Source organism: Helicoverpa zea, chromosome 30 (assembly GCF_022581195.2).
Source record: "Helicoverpa zea isolate HzStark_Cry1AcR chromosome 30, ilHelZeax1.1, whole genome shotgun sequence".
Taxonomy (NCBI): domain Eukaryota; kingdom Metazoa; phylum Arthropoda; class Insecta; order Lepidoptera; family Noctuidae; genus Helicoverpa; species Helicoverpa zea.
In genome coordinates this window covers 4,814,662-4,830,701 of record NC_061481.1, presented here as the reverse complement: position 1 = coordinate 4,830,701, position 16,040 = coordinate 4,814,662, and the positions used below count along the sequence as shown (strand labels likewise).

General features: G+C 36.0%; 1 protein-coding gene across 4 annotated transcripts in view; it reads left to right on the top strand.

Annotated features, from left to right (window-relative positions):
- The first annotated feature begins 285 nt into the window (after positions 1-285).
- LOC124644542 (zinc finger protein 37-like) overlaps positions 286-16,040 on the top strand; it is a 33,039-nt gene continuing 17,284 nt past the window's right edge. The window contains exons 1-7 of one of the 4 annotated variants that reach the window (XM_047183981.1): positions 286-690; positions 4,709-4,872; positions 5,457-5,561; positions 6,036-6,152; positions 6,879-6,992; positions 8,007-8,057; positions 15,311-15,493. In XM_047183981.1, coding sequence (XP_047039937.1) covers positions 4,728-4,872; positions 5,457-5,561; positions 6,036-6,152; positions 6,879-6,992; positions 8,007-8,057; positions 15,311-15,493 — 715 coding nt within the window. In that variant the 5' untranslated portion in view covers positions 286-690; positions 4,709-4,727. Of the gene's footprint in view, positions 691-4,708; positions 4,873-5,456; positions 5,622-6,035; positions 6,153-6,878; positions 6,993-8,006; positions 8,058-15,310; positions 15,494-16,040 lie in introns of all 4 variants that reach the window. The other 3 variants (XM_047183980.1, XM_047183983.1, XM_047183982.1) reach the window with 3 other exon arrangements.

Genomic DNA, 16,040 nt, shown 5'->3' with positions numbered 1-16,040 from the left:
TTTTCAAACAAAGATGTTCCACACAAAAACGCTTCTTCATTTAACAGGATTAAGATGAGCTTATTTTGAATACATTTTTATAATTTTGCGTTAACATAGCATTTAATATTACCAAAAGTTTAAATGACTCAATAATTAAGCGTTACTTTGTATAAATTGCATAAAATGACATATAAAAAACACAGTAGGATTCGGAACAAGCGATCAACGTCAACAAGCCAACACAACTCGGCCATCTACCGCAGAATGTTGCCACAAAAAAAATACTCTCGCTATCTCAATTCTTTAGTCGGGCAGTAGCGTTGTTGAGGACACTGAAATGGACGTCTAGTGGATTAATGAAATACGCCGTGAATTTTGTTTATATCTTCGATAATCTACGTTAAAAACTTTTATAATCACTTTTAAAAGCATTCTTACACCACAAAGATGTAGTAACGTTATAAATCAGCTTCGGAAAGCGTTGTTTAATCGTTTATTTCCGTTCGCCTCGGTATGAGTAGTTCACTAAAAGAAAATTGATTGTGCTCACAGTTTCAGAACTTTATTTTACAATTTACGCGTTTTTTGTTGTTTTATTAAGTTTATATTGTGTGGAAATATAATTATTATTGTTTTATTGCAAGTTTTAAGTGTAATATAGTGGTTTATCTAAGTGTTTTATGTGTAAATAGAGTATTCATGTAAATGGTAAGATTAATGGTCTTAAGTTATTTTAGAACTGTTGATAAGCATGTAATTAGTATTCCCATGGAGTCTGTGGGGATAAATTCACGTTAACTAACATTCTTACGCGTTTTTCTCGATTAATATTGTAAAATTACTCATATGCTATAATTAATTTTCGTGTTGCTTAGACATAATTCAGTCATGTCTCATACACACTTATTAGCAAGAAAACCCACTTCGAATATAATTTATATCACCAAAACACCTCAAATAACCACCCAAGTCCACAATTATGTCCAATTATGTGTATTATCTGAACTGAATAGCATAAACCTGTCTGCACTATGCACTTAACAGGTGTCTGACCTGTCATTATTTACATTTTTAAAACTTGGAGTTGTCAAAAAAGGTTTGACAACACAACTCTTATTGTTAATGGTACCCTAGTACCTTGAAAAAAACTCTGTTCGATATTATTATTGAAAAAGTAATTTTATGTTTTGGTCAATATCTTTACTAATATTATAAACTAGCTTCTGCCAGCGGTTTCACCCGCATCCCGTGGGAACCTCTGCACGAACCCGGATAAAAAGTAGCCTATAGCCTTCCTCGATAAATGGGCTATCTAACACCGAAAGAATTGTTCAAATCGGACCAGTAGTTCCTGAGATTAGCGTGTTCAAACAAACAAACTCTTCAGCTTTATAATATTAGTATAGATGTGAAAGTTTGTTTGTATGTTGGTATGTTTGTTACTCTTTCACGCTAAAACTGCTGGATGATTTTTGGTAGGTGGCAGTTGCCGCCTAATGATGTGAAAGCTATATTACCAAAATTATCTGTGTAGCATTTTGATGGAAATAAATAAATAGGCAGATGGAACTTTATAAATATATATTAAACTTATTAGAAATTACACACAATATCTTACATTAAACAACAGCTATGAGAAAGAGCGAGTGACCACAGACAACATACAGGTGGTAGGTACCATACATTATTCATTGTTCAGGAGCGTCCATACATCGAACACATCCCAACTATGTCGGGCATGACTAACAACACGCAGCTGAGTAGGTACCAGTGTTTTACTAGGACCAATCTTATCTGATCTCCTCAACCCAGTTACCTGGGCAATCGAATACCCTGTGGTAAGACTGATTGTCAGACTTACTGGCTTCTGACTACCCGTAATAACTGCCAAAGACGTTGGGACCTACAGTTAAATGTGCCATCTGAAACACAGTCATTGGTGTCTAAGATATACTTAGAAAGTACATTCAAACTTAGAAAAGTTGCATTGGTACTTGCCTGACCTGGAATCGAACACACACATATTTGAGAGGTTGGTGCTTTACCCACTAGGCTACCACAAAATGATACTATAGATAGTTATATTGTTTATTGATATGAGTTATAGTAATGTTTATATCTGATTGTTTATAATAAACATTAAATGAGGTCAGTGACCTTTTGACAGAACAAAATTTTTTGAAAAAAATTAATAATAACTCTATAAGGAAATACTGAAGAGAGCTGTTATTTTAGATCCCACCGATCCATGCGTTTAGTAGGTTTATAACAAGGTGTATGAAAACTTGCCAAGTAACATCATTAAAAAGTAACTATTTTTAACTGAGGTATGTGTATGGAACTTGGTACTTATTCAGATCTCACTTCTTTTATAGGCGAAGCATTCCCATATTATCGAACTTGGCAGTCTTTCACATTTTTGTTTTGGGTGGGATTTTATTTATTTTTGTAAGGTTGTTTATTTTATTTTTTTCTTATGATGAAGTTAGTTAAAGAAATGTCTCATTTATACTATCTTTTAGATTTTTTAATATGCACTGTTTCTTACAAAGAAATGAACTAGATTAACTAAATGGACTAGATTTACTAACTGACTGATATGACATCAGAGAAGATGAATCGATCCTGAATAGTTTAGAAGTTCATCTATGATTAATTTATACCAACCACCTGTTTCATAATTTTTATAAAGTACTTGCCGCTTTCCCGCGGTTTCACCCGCGTCCAGTGGGAGTTACTGCCCGCACCGGGATAAAATATAGCCTATGTTACTCGCAGATAATATAACTTTCTAATGGTGAAAGAATATTTAAAATTGGTCCAGTAGTTTTTGAGTTTATCCATTACAACCAAACAAACAAAGTTTTCCTCTTTATAATATTAGTATAAATAGAACAGATGAAAAAAGTTTTTTGAAATGAAAAAAGCCCTGAAACTGCTTAACAGATTTGTGACTGGGAAGCTACGCTATCCCCAGGTGAAACAGGCTATATTTTATTTGGGGACAAGGTATAACAGTACATATTTTAATGACTGCCAAAGATGTGCAAATGACAGCCGGGACCCACCAATTTAAGTTGCCTTCCGAAACACGGAGGAACTCGTCATGACAAGATGGTGACCGCGCCAAGCGTTGCTTAACCTTATGATCGATCGACCCGTGCGGCTGGTACTTAGCCACAACCACCTCAAGATGAGAGCAAAACCACCTTATACCGCTAGTTTTTTTTCACAAAACATAGCTCAATTTTTTGTCAGGTTTCACCCCATTTTTTTTCTATAAAGAAACCTGATAGTCTTGTTCTTAACAGGTGGGGTTCTTTCAACACATGTTTGACAAGGGTGCAATACCTATTGTGTTTCATTCAATAGATTTTGTAAGTAGCCGAAAAGTGCAAGTACTCTATTATGTTGTCAATAAGAAAAGGATCTTATCCTATTAGGAAGATTTGGTACAATTTTTTTTTTCCTATACATACATAGAGAAAAGTCAGTTTGTTTGTTTATTTACTTACTATCAGAACAGGATATATCCAATGCAATACCAGTTAACAGTAAACTTTACTTACTTAATAAACTTTCCTCAATCAGTGGGTGGATGGGTGACCATCTTGTCATGACGAGTCATTCCGTGTTTCGGATGGCACGTTAAATTGGTAGGTCCCGGCTGTCATTTGAACATGTTTGGCAGTCGTTACGGGTAGTCAGAAGCCAGAAAGTTTGACAACCAGTCTTACCAAGAACTATTATGTTGTTCAGGTAACTGAGTTGAGGAGATCAGATAGGCAGTCGCTCCTTGTGGCACACTGGTACTCAGCTGCATCCGGTTAGACTGGAAGCCGACCCCAACATAGTTGGGAAAAGACTAGGTAGATGATGAAAAATTACTAGAAGTACTTGTTTTTTGTAGTAATTTTTAAAGTACCATAGATTTACCGTGAATATGAATGGTTATTAAAACCTTGACCTACATAGCTTTTTTGTAGCTTAATGATAATTATGAAACATTGCAGAGAATATTGTGAATGATTTATTAATTAATATTTTTTTTTGACAGCCATATACATTATTTCTGTTTTTGTTGAAAAATAATAGTCATTCGAATTACCTCCTCCTTTTTGGGAAGTCGGTTAAAAAGACTATTGCAGATTCCCGCTTATACCCTTCCTCTATCTGTGTACCAAGTTTCATTGAATTTTTGAGAGATTTGTTTTGATTTTGCTGTTTCTCGCGGTTTCACCCGCGTCCCGCGGTACCTAACTTCTTCCCGTTCTTGATAAAATATAACTTCCCAATAGTAAAACGATTTTTCAAATAAGTTTGTTCAGATAAGTAGTTACGGGACCTTTTTAGGGTATGAAAAATGATTTTTTTTATAATGTTTATTTTGTGTAGTAAATCTCGACCTTTATACCTCTGACACTAAGGCTTGTTAGGTAATTAAACTTGCAGCTCTGCAGCTCACAAGATAGGACAAGGAAGAAGTACTAATATATTTTAACTAATTTACAATTAGTAGTTATTATTAGTTAAATTCCCAAACATCATCATCTCCCGAAACTTTTCTCAAGTATGTTGGGGTCGGCTACCAGTCTCGCAACATGCAACTGAGTACCAGTGCTTTAACTTTCTGGCATAACCAATTTTGCCTAAAAAAATCCTTCCGCCTAACTGAAACAAAAAATATCATATTCCACCATTTTTGACATTTTTTTTTTCGTTCCAGTGTAATATAAAAATCAACTATGGCACTTTGTGAAAGTCAACTGGACTCGGCTTTGCCGCAGCTGAAACGCGAAGACTCCCCGGGCAGCGAGACCAGTCAGAATCAGACGCCCGAGAAAAAACCCAAGATTGAGCACAATGGCGAGATATATGGGTTGAATCAAGGTTTGTAGCTTTCAAAATTAGTAGAACACACTTATAAATGCACGGTTAAAGTTCACTACAAGACTTTCTTGATAAGTCCAAACACAGCTATGATGATGTCCTCCTAGCCGATTGTCGGCCACGGTGACTGTTCTAAGGAGATCAACCAGCTGCGCAGGATACAAGCATTTGTTCAGACACAGGTGTACAGTCTATTTCTTCACTCTCATAGCGCGATACGACCGAATGAGTTCACAAGCATATGTTACATCTTAATTAATAGTTAAAATATTGCGTGGACCCCGAATGCTACTCAGTAGCAGTCGTTATAATACCACGTCAGAGGCCGTCGACGGATTTGAGAAGACTCAGACACTAGAGCTTGCTAGGTGATTAAACCTGCATCTCATTCGATAAGAAGAAGAATTGAGTGGTTTTAGAGCACGTAAATGTCGGTCCTGCGCCTGATCTCTCACCAGACGTCTCTGATATCCGTCCCATCGCTGTGCCGTGCGTGCTTAATGACGAATAATCGGCAAGAACCCTTCCTAGACTCACTTTTTTCCGCAATTCTTGTAATAAGACATGTACCTGTTTGTCTCCAGTGCCTGGTAGTCTACCTTTAGCCGTAGACTACCGCTCCCCCGTATCACACTTCGTTCCTCCCGAGTTGTACGCGGCGAGGCAACGACAGGAGACCATCGCTACGGGTGAGTTACATCATCATCTCCCGAGCCTTTTCCCAACTATGTTGGGATCGGCTGCCTATGGTGAGTTATATTCCAGACGCCGTCTTCGAACGTCATTCGTCATCTGCCTAGCCTTTTCACACTATATTGGCTTCCAGTCTAACCGGATGCAGCTGAGTACCAGTGTTTTACAACGTGCGACTGCCTGTCTGACCTCCTCAACTCAGTAACCTGGGCAACCCAGTGCCTCTTGGCTTCTTACTACCCGTAACGACTGTTAAAGATGTTCAATGACAGCCGAGACCTACAGTTTATCGTCCCATCCGAAACACAGTCATTGGTGTCCAAGACATACTTAGAAATTACATACAAACTTAGAAAAGTTGCATTGGCACTTGCCTACCCTGGAATCGAACTCACACTCATACTTGAGAGGTTGGTTCTTTACCCACAAGGTCACCACGACTTAATACAATTCTTCTGTCTTTTCCCCAGTGGAAACAAGCGAGCCACCAACGCCCGTCAAAAGAAAGCGTGGAAGACCGAGAGTAGACAAGACCAGTCCCGAGTACCTAGCTAACCTAGCGGCTAGGAAACAGGCTAAGGAGATGGGTGAGTAGTAATATCTAGACTGAAATCTAGACATTTTTGTGTATGCAGCCGAAGGGGTAAGATGGAAAAAAATTAAGAAGACATATTTCAAACAAAAAAAAAACTTACCTTTATATTTAGGGTTGCACTGGCCAAAGCCTAGACTAAAATCCAGGCATTTTTGATAGTATACTGCTGAGGGATTTGGGTAAGATGAAAAATTAAATTGGGAAAAAAATGTAATTGAAAAATAAAAATTAAATTAAATTTTTTAATGAAAATATTAATGTTTTTGTGGTTAGCAATCGTTTAGTGAATTATTTTTTTTAAGATGGCGTGGTGTGAAACATCCATTTTTGCAAAAAAAAAAAAAATAGGTTTTAAAATAGGTTAGAGGAAAATTACGTCTTTGAACTTGGGCCTTAATAGTATGTAGAAAAGGGATTAAGTGAGACGCAAAAATCTAAATTAAATCTTTAAGAGAATACAGTTAACGGGTAACTGTTATATTATTCGAATACATATTATAGTCAGCAATCCCTAAAGAGGAGTAAAATAGTGTTATTAGTTTTTTTGTTAATTATTATTTTTATTTCATTTTTGAGAAAATAATTTGTATATTTATACAGATATACACACATTTTAGCAAAATATATTTAAAAACACACCAAAATCCGGGAACGACGCCCCTTTTTTTACTTTTTTATGATTTTCATTATGTTTTTTTTCTTTTTTATTTATTTTCAGCGGCAATGATGAATAACCGGACTTCGGAAAGTGGGGAAAAACGTAAGCGTGGGCGACCACGCGTGGACAAAACCAGCCCAGAGTATCTAGCTAGAAAACGGGCTAGGGAGTTAGGTAAAAAAATATATCAAATATATGTTTTTTTTTTTTCAAGAACTTTGTGCGAACCACGGAGCAAGGAAATATAGCGGAGATGCCATAAGGAACGTAGGTCAGGCGCCTTCTTGTAGGTCAAGCAACGTACGGTAGGTCTGATCAGTTACTAGAACTAACGAGACGTTCGGGTTCCTTTTCAAATTAAAACCAATCTGTCAAAGATTGGTGTCGATTGATTGGTTATTTTATTTTGAAAATAATGGGCGGGTTCCGTAGAAGGCGTATAGGGGCGGAGCTAGTAACGTTCCTCGTCCCCCTCGCCCCGCATGTTGTCGCTACTTTCTTAGGAGATTTTCCGTTATGACATCTCCGCTAGTCATTTTGTTCTCCGTGGTGCGAAACAAATGTATTGGCTTTCGGTCTATGTGAGAAATAAGTTTTCGCTTGGGGCTTTGTATATTGCGCTAATTCGCTAATTTGTAAATATTAACATTATTTAAGTGTGAAACACATGGTAATTGTTTATTTACAATTTCACTTTCATGGAAAAATTGTTTAAAGTTTTTTATATTGACAAAATTCAGCTTTTTTTGAAAAATCCGTGCGTCATAGTTTGCACATTTAATAAAATTCTAACACTAGGGCTTGTTAGGTGGTTAAAGGCCAAACGGACAGTTGCAGCTCACTCGATAAGGAGAAAAAAAAATTAAGTGATTTTTATGTTAAGTTTTCAATGCTTTCTTTTTTCACATTTTTTTTTTAATATTTTTTTCGGTGTTTTGTGGTTCCCTGTAAACATGTATAAAAGCTTATTATGAGCTAGCTTGCCCTGCCTCCCGAGGTAACTTTTTACTGCACCCAGATAAAAAATTAACTGGCTAGCGGTTTCACCCGCGTTGTGGGAGCTACTCTGCGCACCTTGATAAAAAGTATATCCTTTCTCAAGCTATGAGTGTGCCTACCTGTATTTAAATCATTCCAGTAGTTTAGAAGTTTGAATTAAACGTTTAATTTAATTCTTCTGATTTACAGAAGCGTTGGAGAGAAAAGCTAAGAGAGAATATAAGCGTCGTGGCGCCGGCGGTAAGTTTTTTTTTTTTTTAAAGGAAACTATTTTGTGAGGTATTAACTAATAAGGCCACCGTTTTAAGTTTTGATAAGTTTTTGTAACATTTGAATAACATTGAATTCAAATAAGAGGATCTTTGCTTAAAAAATAATATTTATATAATTTTTAAGTTTGACTTTTGCGTATGTATTGTGAAAATATAACATTTTCGTAACTTTAATTATTTTTTAGATAATAATGATTAAATTCATAGTCTTTTTTATTTAAAAGAGAAATATTTTATTTTTTATATATTTTTTTTTATATTGTCTTAATCGCGAAAATTAAGCACAGATTCCTATATTTCGATTTGGCCACAGTATATTGAATCACAATCTGAAAAAAGTCGTGGTGGCCTAGTGGGCAAAGAACCAACCTCTCGAGTATGAGGGCGCGGGTTCGATTCCAGGTCAGGCAAGTACCAATGCAACTTTTCTAAGTTTGTATGTACTTTCTAAGTATATCTTAGACACCAATGACTGTGTTTCGGATGGCACGTTAAACTGTAGGTCCCGGCTGTCATAAAAACATCCTTGGCAGTCGTTACGGGTAGTCAGAAGCCAGTAAGTCTGACACCAGTCTAACCAAGGGGTATCGGGTTGCCCGGGTAACTGGGTTGAGGAGGTCAGATAGGCAGTCGCTTCTTGTAAAGCACTGGTACTCAGCTGAATCCGGTTAGACTGGAAGCCGACCCCAACATAGTTTGGGAAAAAGGCTCGGACGATATATTGAATCACAATCACACTGTATATTTGGGTATTGTTAACAATACACTATTTCATGTTGTAAAAAAAGGGAATTTGAACACACATAAATAATTGTGTATTTCATGTGTTTCACTAATCATGTACTAATACACTGGTTCATTAATCATGTTCTTGCATTTAATACAAGACTGACGCAAGAAAATAAACTTTTCAAAAAAATAACTTCCACTTCAATCATGTAAAGCCTTCTTCTAAGTCTGGCAAATATCCCAGCGGGGCCAAGGTCTACCGGGGCTGCGGGATTGTTCGCGCGCGTTACCGCGGCCCTGGTACATAAAAGGCCTACGACGGAACACGACGGTTTTTAGTCAGTAAGAGTCTGACACTCCCTCACCGCTGCTAACCCACAGCGGGAGGGGTCATTTAATGATTTTTGGCGTCGTTAAAAAAAAATTAAAATATTATACTAACCTATTTATTTATTTTTTTGTACTAATATAAAATTCCTAAATTTTTTCTTTGTATTTTTTAGAAAGAGAAGGTAAACATTGATTTGAAAAGTATAACAAAGGAGAATGCCAAGATTCCCTACAAGACTCGGCCAAAACCGACAAAGATGAATTATATGTCATAAAAAAGGAAAGAAATCATAGAATTTAATAGTATAATTCGTTTTTAGGGTTCCGGACCTCAAAAGGAAAAACGGAACCCTTATAGGATCACTTTGTTGTCCGTCTGTCTGTCTGTCTGTCTGTCTGTCTGTCTGTCTGTCTGTCTGTCAAGACCCTTTATCTCAAGAACGCGTGGACGTATCAAGCTGAAATTCACATGAAGTACTCAGGTCTATTGTCCCTTTAAGCTGTGAAAATATCAAACTTCTAAGCCAAGCCAATCAAAAGATACAGCCGATTATGTCGATATTTTCAACAAATTTTCGACACTCGCAAAGGAATCAAAACCTACAGGATACTTCCCGTAAACTCAGAGTCTTGAAATTTGGCATGAAGCATTGTCATATAATGCAAATATAGGAAAAATTACGAAAATCTCATTTTTTTAGTTATATAATGTAAAAAAAAATATTTTAATAAAATTAAACTTACTACCTTATTTCTCACGAACGAATAAAGGTATCAAATTGAAATTTATACCAAATACCTAGGTCTATTGTCCCTTTAGGCAGTAAAAAAATCAAACATCTAAGTTAACGCGATCAAAAGATACAGCAGTTATACCGACACCTTAGACGAATTTCCGTCACACGCTAGGGAATCAAAACCTACAAGGTACTTCCCGTGAACTCAGAATCTTGAAATTCGGCAAGAAGCAACGTTATATAGTACAGATAAAGGAAAAATTGCGAAAATGATAAATTTGAAGTTACATAATATATTAAAATATTATCAAATCAAATCAAATATTTTCCTCATTTCAATGGGGAATTTAAACGACCAAGTTTGACGGATTTAAGAAATCATTTCTTTGTAGTAAAAGAGTATACTCGCCGTTTATTTCCATTGTCATCAGGTCAGGATCTGATGATGGAAATCCCGAGAAATCGAGGGCAACTATCAGAAATTGTAGGCATGCATAGGATTAAAACTTGATTCTCAGATGTATGTCTGGTGATACTGTCAAACAGTGAAGGTTTAGAGCTTACCTGATGATGGAGACGTGAGAAAGTCGAGAGAACTCCTCAACAGTATGTTTTAGTTACGTCGTGTTTGGGCTTATATTATTCGTATTGACGAGAACTTTTCACAAAAGTTATAAAAATAAAAACTTTTTACAAAAAAAACAACTTCTAAAACAACAAGAAAACTGTTTATATGCATCGGTCTAGATCTCGGTGGTAAAATAAATATAGATGCATCCTCTAGACACCGACTTCTAGACCGATGCACCTAACATCTTTTTAATTTCTTTCTTGCTTTTGTTTTCTTGTTGCTTTTTTATATGTTTGAAGTTGGATTTGTTTGTAAAATGCAGGTGATTAATCCCTCAAAAATAAAAGATCCCATTAGTACTGAATTCTCATCACCTAAAATAAAATAAGCTCCAACACAAGGTTACGTTATAAATTGTAAAGGAGTTCCCATAACTATATCTGATCTTTGCTATCGATCCCACAATGGCAGTCAAAACCTATCTATGTGGAAAGTTGCGGTTAGCGCGAGACTCGCTTTTTATCTATACAGGATTTGTACGGAACCCTCGGTGCGCGAGTCCGACTCGCACTTGGCCGGTTTATTTATTAGAAGTACACCAAAAAAAGTTATAGTTCTTTAAAGTCGACCACTTACTTAATACTTCTGATTTTAAATAGTAAATGATTAATTAAATTAATGACTTGTCAAATCATCTTTGCATACCTACAGGTCTTTTATAGTAAAAACACACACAAAACACAACAATACCTAACTACATTATTTTAAAATGTATCGAAAAAAAACCACATGTCATACTTTTTAACAATTTATTATTCATCAAATAGTATATCGTCATACTTAATTAATAAATCGTCTAAAAACTGGGCTGGAGGGGTTATATTTGTTTCATGCCTTGCCCAGCCAAGGTACCATAATATTGTCATTGTATGGGCACAGCAACCTACGGTTCTTCGTCCAACTATGCAATTACAACAGTAGTGTTCAACTGCCTCTCTCCCACTTACATTATTGTTAATTATGATATAAACATAATATATTTTTCGACTTATATGTCTGCTTTGAATTTTGCCTCTGAGAAGCCAGTGATTTTGGGAGAGTGACAATTCATCCCGCAGGTTGCTAAGATGAGCCTCTCTACACACTTCAATAGTATAGGAACCATTGTATCGAATATGTTCGCCATAATAAGACCGTGCTTGTTTTATCTGATAAGTACCACAAGCAATTAATATCAAGTCTTCCTGTGTGAGTTGAGGGAAGTTACTTTGTGAATCAACATTTATGTTTGTGAAATGTGCTCTCCTTCTATTGTAATTATTATTATTTATAAAATCAGCTAAAACATTATTTTGGTACATTTTTTGATTAATTATTTCTAGAATCTGTGCTGCATCAGTTCTGTCTGTATAACGACAATGAAACCGGTTTATCAATGCAGCAGCAATAGAAAAATCTACCATCAAATGAGATGATGCTCTATTAAAAAATTCATGGCGGAATATTTTAAATTGTTCTTTAAATATACCATTTACTGTTTCCACTACCCAACGGCACATGGTTACTGTCCTTGATCTATTTGCTGCTAACGTTGACAACTGTGTTTCATTCTCTTCTAATGAAAGTGGCATATGAACACTATAGTTACTATTTTCTAGAACTGATACTGCATCTCTAAAACCCCTATCCAGAATAAAAACATCACCATGTCGAAAATACTGCCTTAGCGGTTGAGACTCATTTATAAATTCATTTTGCATAATGTCACCATCTGATGTAGTTGCTGGATAGGGGCCAAGAACCTCTAAAATATACCCATCACAACACACAAACATAAATGGTTTCACAAGGTTCCTATACTTATGTAGAGAGTATGTATCCTTTTGATACTTATAATTTGAGCTTTTCTGGCAATATATATAAGTACCATCAACAATGACAATTGGTAATCTCTCCCCATTCTCATTAATACCTCCAAAAAGACCATTAGGGATTAAAAGATTTCTATTAGCAATCTCTGCCCTCGTCATATGGCTTAACCCTAAATGCATTGGCACAAAATCTTGTTGAAGCAACTCTCTTGCTTTGGACATTAAATTCTCCAAAGTACTGCGAGGCATTTGGAATAAACTGGCAATTCGCTCATTAGAGTCTCCATTTCTTAATTTCAATAATAATGCAGCTAGAGCAGTAGACCCTCTATGCATTTGAGATAACCTAGTGACTTCTGCCAACAATGTACGGAACTGCTCTTTGCTTATACCAAACCAATAATGTACTAAATGATTATCCATCATGTCAATATTTTCAAAATCAATTGATGTCTCTTTACTTAATAATGACACAAAATCATATATATATGCCTCTGTAAAGGTATGGTTCACTTCAATTTCATTTAATTGGTGCCATAAATTACCTCTTAAATGATAATTGCAGATGCGACAGTCAGCTGGAACATAGAATTTAAAATCTACAAAAAGTCTTATTCTTATAGATAATGGCACTACAAGTCTTTCAGCATGGTGACAACCAGGAAAAAAACAGCGGGCCTGCGAGTCTGATGCTCTCCCATACTGAGATAAAACAATTGTTGATACTTCTTGAGGGAGGGATGGAGAAGATTCAATTTGAACATGTTGTGTTACTTGCTCAGATGATGTACCCGGAATATCAGCAATAGATTCTTCAGATGTGGATGGTAGAGGTGGAACTGCAGATGATGTGGATGGTAGAGGTGGAACTGCAGATGATGTGGATGGTTCAGTGTAATGTTCAGCCAAACTATCACACCTCTGCCAACAAGGGTGACAAATCCGATCAGATGTACGTAGCTGCAATAAAATACAAAATAAATTATTAAATGAAATAAATAGCTATATGCCTTACCTGCTTATATGCTATATGTTTTACATAAGTAAGAGATAATGAAAGATTTGCTTAACATTTTATAGCATTTTGATAAAATATTAACATGAATACATACTGAGCGTGGCAAAATCCTCTCTGCAACAACAGCCCTTATGCGTACTTCTCTTTCAGTATTGCTTGATAATGTATGGGCTCTTGACCGATACAAAGACCTCCCACAGTGTACACATACGTTCCTATGCCCTACAGTATGTGTAAGTGGTCCTGGTGCTTCAATTGATTGATGTAGTAGCAACCAACAAGCATGACACACAACGCTATCCCTCGGTATCTATAAAAAAAAGAAACTTAGATTTTTCAAACCACTGATAATGAGCTATAAATAAATTATTGGATGGGTTAAGTTGATACGTTTTTTTATAATGAGCTCAGTGGCATGTTTACATTTTACACATAACATCGTGTTTCGCTAGTTAGGTTTTAAGTCCCATGTGATAGGGGGCGACGCTATTGCCATTAACCGGATAGAGTATATTATTTTGTTTGTAACATGAAGCAATCGCAATGACTATACTATTACAATATTCACAATAAATAATAAAACACAACTTACATCGGTAATAGCATTTTGTTGCTGGATCAATCGCCGAATGTCTTCAGTCTCAGTTTCTAACGAGTATCGACGCATCCGAAAGATATTTAAACCACAATTGATGCAGCGGATCATGGTTAATAGATTACAGCTTCAGATATCCACGTGAGAAAAGCCAGGTCAACAAATCGGCTGGTTCAAATGTTCAGTTGGGCGGGCCGAGTCAGCGAGTAATACAGGTTCAGGTTCAGTTTTAACAGCCAAGGTAGTCGCAAATGGTAGAAGAAAAATCGGAATCCAGAAACACAGCAATAAACAATACAAAACTCAAAAGGAAATCGGAATACTTCGTCACTCGGAAACGCGGGAGGAGAAGTGTTATAAAGCTTTTTGACAATGACGTGACTGTCAAAAAGTTTTATTCAGTGCTGCCAGCGCTATAATGACATGATTAGATTAACGGTATCAACGGTATCAATAATCGATTTTTATATATTAACAATAAAAATATGATTATATTCAGAAACATAACTTATTATTATATTATTCATTATAATAGGGATTACTGCGTAATAAATTCACTTGCGCATCTTCTCGTAATGATATTGTTATTGTAATCGATTGGCAAGTGCAATTTCGTTTCGATATTGTTATTTTGGTCTTGGTAACATTTCTTTCAAATAGTGAAATCGTTGTGACATGTGTTGATAAATTAAATTACTATTTAAAATTACTTTTCAACGGTGTACTTCTACAGATTTTGATTATGTTGTATAATTCTTAATGTTTTTTAATACGAATGATCATAATTATAGAAAATCTGTCGGTCTTTATATGATTCGGGCCTATTCTTGGCATTGTCCTTTCAAAGTCTTGCGTCAATCTTGTAACCTTTGATTTCTTTGCAGTCACTAAACAAAAATGGCGGAATTGCAGGATATTTTTGTATTATTTAAAAAATAGTTGAATTATGAGAATTTCAAAGAGGAAAAAAACACGAGAACTCAGACTTAAATAAAAAAGCAGAGAAATTTTTAAACAGCCAATGGAATTTCGTTATTTAAACATCTCTTCTTTCCCGCCCACTCAGTATAATCATCGGCACGAATCTTGAGCGCTGACCTTCACCTGCGCAGAAGTAATTTATTGGGTCCCTTTTGTGGTATGAAGTGAGGCGCGGGGGCGGGGTAAAGCGGTGATTGGCCCGCAGCGCATCGCGTCATAGCCGTCACTCGGGATTGGTTCTTTGCTAATGCGCAGATGAAGGTCAGCGCTCAAGATTCGTGCCGATAACTATAGTATCTCTTTTTTTGTAATAATAATTTAAAAAAAATATTATTTTGCAACACCGCCTTACCATTTTCGCTTCAACTAACACAAACATTCATCTCTAGTGAAGGCAACAAAACCGACTCTCCAACTTTCATCACGGGTCAAAAAACGACAACTACCAGCTAACAGTAAAAAGATCGGTGTTGCCATGCGCAAGTTACCCGCCAAAATTGGTAATTCTGTGCGCAAGGTTGGCGATAGAAAAGTCATTTTGAGACGAGCTGGCAAGTTTATTAAGAGAAAAGGTAAAATGTTGAGGAATTTAGATTCTTTGTTAGTCGTGTGCAAAGTACCAAATTATACATGGTTATTTTGATATTTATTTTTTTGATCTCTCTCTTCGGTGGTGTCGGATTACCGTCCCATCGCGCTATGAGAGTGAAGAATTAGTGAGTGCACCTGTGTCCGAGCAAATGTGCACAAACTATATGTGTCCTGCGCAGCTGACTGATCTTGTATGATAACAGCCGCCATAGCTGAAATCGGTTTTGCGGTATTATATACTTATTATACTTTTTGGTAGAAAATTGATTAAAAAGTAAAACGTCTGGTAAGGACTTCTCGTTTAATTATGTTCTCGAGGAGCTAAAACTCAATTTATTAATATCTTTTTATCCCTCAAAACCATGAGGTTCAAAATAAAATACTTAAAACCACACACCACAAGAGCACAAGAGGTTTTAAACTAAAAAAAAATGTAAAACTTAATTTCAAAGATAAATGTCAAAACATCCAAAATGGCCGCTTTGTACACGACCTAATAAATGAATATTGCATGACGAGTAGTTCGGT